This window comes from Mus pahari, chromosome 17 (genome assembly GCF_900095145.1).
Source record: "Mus pahari chromosome 17, PAHARI_EIJ_v1.1, whole genome shotgun sequence".
NCBI lineage: Eukaryota > Metazoa > Chordata > Mammalia > Rodentia > Muridae > Mus > Mus pahari.
The window spans coordinates 47,411,156-47,420,245 of NC_034606.1; the positions used below are offsets into that span (position 1 = coordinate 47,411,156).

General features: G+C 50.2%; 1 protein-coding gene across 2 annotated transcripts in view; it reads left to right on the forward strand.

The window, feature by feature from the left end:
• The window catches only part of Srebf2 (sterol regulatory element binding transcription factor 2), a 57,369-nt gene that overhangs the window by 30,639 nt on the left and 17,640 nt on the right, over positions 1–9,090 (forward strand). For both annotated transcript variants that reach the window (XM_021216403.2, XM_029547860.1), the window contains exons 8-11: positions 1,485–1,677; positions 2,132–2,313; positions 4,623–4,899; positions 7,605–7,774. In XM_021216403.2, the coding sequence (XP_021072062.1) occupies positions 1,485–1,677; positions 2,132–2,313; positions 4,623–4,899; positions 7,605–7,774 (822 nt within the window). The remainder of the gene's footprint in view (positions 1–1,484; positions 1,678–2,131; positions 2,314–4,622; positions 4,900–7,604; positions 7,775–9,090) is intronic.

Here is a 9,090-nt window from a genome sequence, read left to right on the forward strand (position 1 = left end):
AGCAAACCTCCCCGCTTTTAAAAAAGTCACACTCCTTCTGCAATGCATAGTTCCCCATCATTACTGAGGCATGACATACATGCAATGAAATAGCCTATTTTAAGAGGCCATTAGCATGGCTCAGCAGGTAGAAGTGCTGGCCAGGCAACTTTGAGCACCTGAGTTCCAGAACCCACATCAAAAAGCCACATGTGGTAGGTCAGACTTGTGATTCCTTCTGCAGGATCCTTAATGTTTCCACAAAAAAAAAAAAAAAAAAAACCACTCTCGCTCATGCACACGGCGCAGAAGTTTGGGGATTTTTTTTTTTAGTCATGAGAGTTCTACATCTCTGGTATTGTAGAGATCCATTTTGTAAGAAAGTTGGCCTGGGGCTGGAGAGATAGCTCTTCCAGAGGTCCTGAGTTCAAATCCCAGCCACCACATGGTGTCTCACAACCACCAGTAATGGGATCCAATGCCACTTTCTGGTGTGTCTGAAGACCATGACAGTGTACTCACACACATAAAATAAATAAATAAAAGTTTAAAAAGGGGCTGGAGAGATGGCTCATGGTTAAGAACACTGACTGCTCTTCCGAAGGTCCGAAGGTCCTGAGTTCAAATCCCAGCAACCATATGGTGGCTCACAACCATCTGTACAGTTAACAGTGTACTCATATACATAAAATAATAAATCTTTATTAAAAGTTTAAAAAGAAAGAAAAGAAAGTTGGCCTGGCACTCAGGAGGCAAAGACAGGCAGGTCTGGGCATCCAAGAGTCATCCTGGTCTACACAGAGAGTTCTAGGCCTAACAGAGATACATAGTGAGGTCCCATACTTCTGGCTTTTGTGCTTTAGGGTGTGCTCAGTTAGTGATGCTGAGAGTATTCCTGGGTCTTAGCAATGGGTGGTGGGCTGTAGACGTCTTAGGTCCCTCCTGGCTTTAGTCCTCTTTGCTTTATTGGTCATGAGTTTAAACCTCACAGTCTGTTCCTTGGTTACTTTTCTGTTGCTGTGACAAAACACCTCAACCAACGCAACTTCTCAGAAATAAAAGAAAGTGTTTAAGTGGACTTAAAAATGTAGAGGGCTAGGGTCCATGATGAGAGCACAGAGAAAGGTGTGGTGGCAGGGGCAGAGTGCACACTGGGTATTGCAAGAACATTTTGAAACCTCCACAGCCAACAATTGTGGTTGAAGCAAATGCTTGAGACTATGAGGGGCATCTCATTCAACCCACCACACAGAGTTCTGTAAAAGCCCAAATGGTAGGGCTGTAGAGATGAGTCTGCCGTTAAGACCACTGGATGCTCTTCCAGAGGACCTGGGTTCAATTCCTAGCATCCACACAGCAGCTCATAACTGTCTGTAACTTGAGTTCCAGGGGATCCAACACCCTCACACAGGCAAAACACCAGTGCACATAAAATAAAAGAAATGGTTTTTAAAAATAACAATTACAAATCGTGACTGTTCTGACTCTGAGCTGCTTTTCTGCAGGTCAAGGATGAACCGGACTCTCCCCCTGTGGCACTGGGCATGGTGGACCGATCTCGGATTCTCCTATGTGTCCTCACCTTCCTGGGCCTCTCCTTTAACCCCTTGACTTCCTTGCTGCAGTGGGGAGGGGCCCACAACACTGACCAGCACCCATACTCAGGCTCGGGCCGCAGTGTACTATCACTGGAGTCAGGTAGGTGGGGCCCCTAATGCTGGCTTGGGTTGGGTAGGCTGCTGTGGCAAAGGACTCTGCAAAAATGGGCTTCCCACCTGCTTGCTGCTGACAGGGGCTAGCCTAAGTTGTTATATATAAGACAAGCATGAGTTTGTGGGGACAAGCAAAACCAGTCTGGCACCTGCTTTTGGAAGGGAGTGGGTGGGAGAGATGGGGAGGCGCTTGTTTGAGGGGCTGTATGTCAGAGGTGAGATCGGTGCCCTAATTTCCTCTTAACTGGGGGTTTTGTGGCACTCAGCTCTATGGTGCCAGGGTATAAAAGGATTCTTGTTTAGGCTACAGAAGTGTCTACCATTTCCTCTGAAACTGACACAGAAGCTCACACTTTGATCTCGCACTCTGGAGTCCGTCAGGTGCCTTGCTGTCCCGCAAGGCTCTTCCTGGTAGTCTCAGCTGAGATGCCCCTCTTTAGGTTCTGGGGGCTGGTTTGACTGGATGGTACCAACTCTCCTCCTGTGGCTGGTAAATGGTGTGATTGTCTTGAGCGTCTTTGTGAAGCTGTTGGTCCACGGGGAGCCAGTGATCCGCCCACACTCACGCCCCTCAGTCACCTTCTGGAGACACCGGAAGCAGGCAGACCTAGACCTCGCCAAAGTGAGTTCCCTCATCCGCCTTTCTTCACCTTTCTCTATGCGCAGGGAATGTTGTTGAGTCCCCAGTGTGAGTCAAGTCCTGTGGCAGGTACTGGGTGACTGAGGAAAGAGAAGAGGCCCCCTGTACCTGGAACAGCCACAGGGCAGTGAAGGAGGGTGCCCCTGTACGTAGATATGGTGTGGACACAAAATGATCTCTGCAGTGGGACATACAAATGCTGTGAGTCTTGGGGTGTCAGGCTGCTCTGGTCAAGAGGATGGGCAGGCAGACATGGCAGGGCCTTTCAGGCGAATAGTGTCCTGAGAACTGTATTAGCCACTTGTCTCCTTACTGTAACCAGGACATGGGACAGGAGCTTGTGGCGTGGTAGCTCACATCTATCAGATCAGGAGGCACCAGAACTACAGGTAGAGATCACTCACAAGAGCTGCCACTCGCAATCCATTTATGTCAGCTAGGCCTTGGGCCCCAAGGTTCCACAGCCAGCTGCGGCAGTGCTACTGGCTGGGGACCACGTGTTGGAATCCATGAGCATGTGGGGACATTCACAGTCAGACTACAGACAAGTAGACAGACCATTTGAGGCGATGTGTCTGTGTCGAAGGAAGAAACCAGTGAAGGCTAGTGCTGTAGCTAGTTGCTGCGTGCAGAGAGTTATAACTTATAACTGAGTTAAGTTTTTTTTTAATTTTTTAATATTTCTGTCTGTCTGTCTGTGTGAAGGTATATGCACATGAGTGCAGGTACCCTTGGAGGCCAGAAGAGGGCGTCACATTCCCTGGAGCTGGAGTTACTGCTAGTGATGAGCCTCTTGGCATGGGTGCTGGGAACCGAACTTTGATCCCTCCAGAAGAGCATCTTGTGCTCTTACCTTCTGAGCTCTCTCTCCAGCACTCTACATTAGGTTATTTCTAGTTCTCTGGTGAATCAGGGAAGATTTTAGAGCAAGAAAATTAGCTGAAAGTTTTTATTTGGAATCACTATAAGGAGAGATTATGTGGTGGGTTCTGTGTCACCTGATGACATTGAAGAGGCTAACCATGCACACTTTCGGAATCATGTGACTCAGAACATCCCTGAGCATAGCAAACCCAGAGTTTACACTCCCTCTGTAAGCTGCCACACCCGAGTCCTCCCACCCCGGGTCAGTGCCCACAGCCCTGGGGTCCTAAAGTACAAGTGCAACGTGGGACAGCAGTTCATAGGAATGTCCCAGAGACAGATTTAAGGGTGTTTGAAAACTGTCATTCTGGTGGCTGTGTGAAGAATCTGTTAGAGAAAGGGACAGTGAAAGATACAGAAGTAGGCTAGGAGACTCTGAGAATGGGTGGAATAAGAGAAAGAGACCTGGAATTTAACAAAAACGTGGAATTGAATAAATATTTTGAGATGTAAATTAATTAACAATGATGTTAACTCAAAGGTGGAAGAGGCTAGAAGGTACCGAGGGCTCTTTCTAGGCTGTTGCCTGGAAATGCTCTGATGCCTTTGGATAGCAAGCAGTGGCCAGGAGGCCACGCTCACAGGGCTGGTTAGAGCCGGTGCTGCTAAGGGAAACTGCGTTCTCTGGGAGAAGAGTTGGACTGATTGAAGCAAAGACAGCCTGGAAAACAGCCAGGAAAGGATGCCTGCCATCCTTTGGTTGCCATTGATAACCTCTCTCAGTTACCAGTGTCAGTGGGGTGCCATACACCCCATTAGACCCTCAGCTTGGCAGAGATCCCAAATTGAGGGAGTTCAGCAATTTAGCTGTGAGTTTGCCTTAAAGCTGTGGTTCTTGGGCCTCTATAGGCCACTGAATCACCGGCTACAATCCCAGAGCTGTGACTAAGCAAGCCTGAGGTCGGCACAGCAAACTTCCTGAACCTAAGCATGCTCTTTATCTAAAAAGCAGTACTTACTGCTCAGCACTGGGGTGATGGGGGCCCTCACCTCGGATCCCAGCACCCGGGAGCACTCTAACTTCAAAGCCAGCCTCATCCACCCAGAGAAACCCTGTCTCGAAAACAAAGAGTTGCCTGGGAAACTCTAGCACTTGCTCAAAGACAGAACACAGTACAACTTAATTCAGTAAAAAGACCAAGGAATTCTTCAGACTGTCTGCAGTGATTGCGTAGGATGAGGTAACAGGTGGCCGGCCGCTTTTCATGTTTTTGTAGTGTTCCAGCTTTTCTCAGATGTTCTTCAACGGAGATTGTCTTATTCTGCTAACAAGCATGCTTTGTTCTGATAACAAGGTGGTAAGGTGGAAGTGTGTTAAAAGGCAGAGGTAAGGCCAGTGACCGTTATGCCCACTTGCTGCCTTATAGGGCGATTTCGCAGCTGCTGCTGCCAACCTACAAACCTGCTTATCTGTGCTGGGCCGGGCACTGCCCACCTCCCGCCTGGACTTGGCCTGCAGCCTCTCCTGGAATGTGATCCGCTACAGCCTGCAGAAGCTGCGCCTGGTACGCTGGTTACTCAAGAAGGTCTTCCAGCGCTGGCGGGCGACCCCCGCCACTGCAGCTGGCTTTGAGGATGAGGCTAAGAGCAGCGCAAGGGATGCAGCGCTGGCCTACCACAGGCTGCACCAGCTGCACATCACAGGTGAGAGGGGGGCGACCAGGCAGGCTGCACGGTTGTTCCCAGCGGCTCTTCCTTGGGTTGTTGCAAGAGCTCCACCTTGACTGAAGCCATTTTACATGGCTTTAAGCCAGCCACCAGCCTACATTCTTTATAGCTGCATTTTACCCTCCCTCTCTCCCTGCCTTTTTAAATGTATTGATGTTATGTGTATAGATGTGCACCGCGTGTAGGGGCAATGCCTAGTGGAGGCCAGAAGAGGGCTCCAGATCCCCTGGAACTGGAGGTGCATGTGGTTGTGAGTGGCCATGTGGGTGCTGAGAATTGAACCTGGGTCCTCTGGAAGAGCACCAAGTGTTCTTAACCACTGGACTATCTCTCCAGCCTTGAGCTTAACTATTCCTAAGATGGACTTGGGTGTAGATGCACGTGCCTTTAATCCCAGCTCTCAGAGACAGGCAGGCAGATTTCTGAGTTCGAGGCCAGCCAGGGCTACACTGAGACCCCTTTTCTAAAATGAACATTATTTACCGTACCATCTCTCCACACTTAAGCATGACCAGATGCACATACCTATAATCCAGCACCAGGAAGGCTCCGGAGTGCAAGATCATCCTTGGCCAACCCAGGCTGCGTGAGACCTTGTCTCAAAAAAAGAGGAAGAAAAAGAGATAGGACTAGCAAGGTGGCTCAGTTGGTAAGGCCCTTGCCACTGAGCATAATGACCTGAATTCAACCCCAGTGACTCTGTGCCAGGAACCAACTAAGTCCCCTCACGTCGTGCTCAGACTTACACACATCCATGGCACACACAGACACATAAAATAAATAAGTGTTTAAAATTAAAAGTGTGGATTACAATGGCTCTTGGTTTCCTGCTCAGGAGTTTGGTTTGCTGACAGAACTGAGAGAAACGGGAAGAAAGGCCATTTGCCAAGACAGGCTGTGCGGCCCTGGGCTGGACAGTTGCTGTGAGACATGGAGGAGAAATGCGTGGTAGATGTTGGACCTGTGGGGTCTGCGGCCCAGCCCTGGGCCTTCAAGGGAGCTGATGAAAGGGATTTCTCACGAAAAGGACGGGTGGGGCAGTGTAGTCAAGATGGGAACTGTGTACCTAGACATCCTGGCACATCCTTTATTCCCAGCACTTGGGGGGCAGAGGCAGGTGGGACTTGAGTTTGAGACCAGCCTGGTCTACAGAGTGAGTTTCAGGTCAACCAGAGGCACATGATGAGCGCCTGTCTCAGAAAAACAAACAGACCCTGCCCGAGAGGGATGGCAGTCAAAGGTCAGCGGAGAGTTTGTCAAAGGTCAGAGGTTTGGCCCTTGGGTAAGAGGGGCAGGGTGAGGACAATGATTGAAGAGACGATTGCTGTTGCTGTGTCCATGAGCAGTGAGGGGAAGTCCAGAGCTACCTGCAGCTTTGCGCTTTAGGCAGAGGAGGGAGCAGCCAGAGGTAAGATTGTGGCTTTAACAGGAAATCCCCATCCTCAGCTCTGTCCTGCTCTCCTGCTTTTGTTCTTGGGTTTTGCCCCCTCGGGGTGCCCTTAGAACAGACTGCACCCCGATCTCTGACCAGGAGACTAAGCTGCTGAGTTTTTTAGAGTTCTAGCTAGAATGGTTTCCATCAGCCGTGTCTACACTCTCTGGCCATCCTCTCCCCCGGGACCTAGGGGCCTCTGAAGGGATAGGGCTGACCCCAGCATGGCTTTCATACTGTGCTCTGCCCTCTCTCTGAAAGAGAAAGCTTAAGAGTGTTGTGAGGGAAGCAGATAGCCCACACTAATACAGAGTGACTTCAGGCGCTAGGAGCGCCTCGTGCTTATAAGAAAGCAGCTGGTTAAGATGTCCCTCAGCTGGGGAGGGCAAGAGGCCGTGGAGGCCCTGAAGTCAGAAGGCTGACCAAAGCCAGAGGCTGCAACTCTGAAAGCTCAGGACAGCTACAAATGGGGCCTTGGGCCTGCGCCAGGGGCACCTTGTCCCCTGACCTCACAGTGTAAACAGTCTCCCTGCTGATCAAACCGGTGACTAGCATTGTTCCGTTCTGTTTCCCTTCTGTGAAGTGTGTAGGAGGAGAGTAAGGGAACCAAGAGCCATTTGGGTTTTGTGTTGTTTTCATTGTCTCCCTTCAAATATTTGGAAATTTAGCCCTTTACCAACAGAATGTGGCCGTGCTAGTGACAGTGCTTTGGGAAGGATTGCACCACACACCTGACTTCTGTCCAGTCACCAGCACTCCTAGCAGCTAATTCTAACAGTCACGCAACCACAAGCCAAGTTCCAATCCAGGCAGGCAGCCACATAGCTAGTAACTTGCTGAGCCTGCATCCCATCCGCACCTTTCTGAGCACAAAGGCCACCTCTCGTCTCCTCCGGCACCTCTTTGACAATAATAAGAGGAGACGTTTGCTTTGGTTCTTTCTTTGGAGAGCATGTCCTTGGTGGCCGAAGGCAGCTTTTAGCCACAGAGAGAATGCCAAGCCAGCCTGGATCTGGAGGTGCGCAGTAGCCCTCAAAGGCTGCCCCAGTAGCTCCCATCTGTCACCTAGGCCCACCTCATAAAGGCTCCACAGTCTGCCCAGGTGGGGAACACCACCAAGTGCAGACCCCGTGCTAAAACCCCTGGGTCTGTAGGCGACGGTTTACAATCACTGTTAATGATTGTAGTGCAAAGAGATGGTCGTCTTGGGGACTCTGTCAACAGGAGTGTCTGTTTCTGGCCGCCCTAGGGAAGCTTCCTGCAGGATCTGCCTGTTCAGATGTGCACATGGCTCTGTGTGCTGTGAACCTGGCCGAGTGTGCAGAGGAGAAAATCCCACCTAGCACACTGATTGAGATCCATCTGACAGCGGCCATGGGGCTCAAGACCCGCTGTGGAGGCAAGCTGGGCTTCTTGGCTGTGAGTACCGTTCAGTTCCCATATTGGGGTACTTTCCCCGTCCCTGTGGTAAAGTAGCTTTTGGAAAGGGTATGGTCCATCAAGGCAGAGAGGGCGTAGCAGCAGTGTTAGGCCGTGCCTAATTACACTACAGTAGCAGTTAGGAGTCAAATAAACCAGGAGCAGGGACCAGCCTGCACCCCTCAGAGTGACCTCTGTATCCCTATATAATTCCAAACTAGACCCCAGGTCAAAAAGTTCCACAGCTCCCCAAATTGAGGACCACCAGCTGGGGACCAAATACTCAGACACATGAGCCTATGGGTGACATTTTGCCATCAAGCCATAATGTTTCCCTGAGCTTTTTCCCAACCTGGAGCTAAAAAGCAGAATGTGCCCTGCCACTTGAAAGGAGTGTGTGTGTATAGAGGGGTCACTTGAGTGTGTGTGTGTGTGGGGGGGTGTTCTTCCACATGGGCTTAGAGCGATGAAGAAAATACAGCAAGATGGTCCCCTTCCTGGGCTTTTCAAGCAGAAAGCCCTACGAGGATATTCTGGTGCACTGAAGTAAAAGCCCCAGTCCATAGAAATGTACAGCATGTCTGTCTCTCTGTCTCTGTCTCTCTCTGTCTCTCTCCCTCCCCACCCCCGTGGGATTCATATGTAACTCATTTTCAGACTTTCACTACATCTCCTATCTATTTATCTACAGACTGTTTTGAGGGAATACCTTGTATTGATCTCTGGACTATAGATCCACAAATATCAAACAGCAGAGCTCTGCAGAGCTCGCAGGGAAGTGGAGTTAGGGAGTGCTTCCCTCGTTGCCTGGCAAGGGGCCCATGCTGGTTGTTCACAGCTGGCTAATTCCCAATCCTCGTTATCGCTAGTTCACAACATCTGCTGACCTCGGGCTTTCTCTTACTCCACATTTCCCTCAGTGCCCCACTTTGCATAGATAACTGAACACACTGGAATATTTTATCTCTGCTTGTCGCCACTTGGTAATGGAGGTGATATGCTGAGAACAGACCGAGAACATGTGTGTGGTAACACTGATCTGTTACTACAAGAGAATCATTGTAGTCTACATGAAACTCTCCACTCCGTTTTTATGACCGTGACTGAGACACCCGTGGGTTGATTTACCCAGCTGGTTTTACTTTACTCCTGCTCTGGACCGGGCCCTCCCGGAGTGGATAGCAAAGAAAAATGTAGCTGGGCGGTGGTGGCGCACACCTTTAATCCCAGCACTCGGGAGGCAGAGGCAGGTGGATTTCTGAGTTCGAGGCCAGCCTGGTCTACAGAGCGAGTTCCAGGACAGCCAGGGCTACACA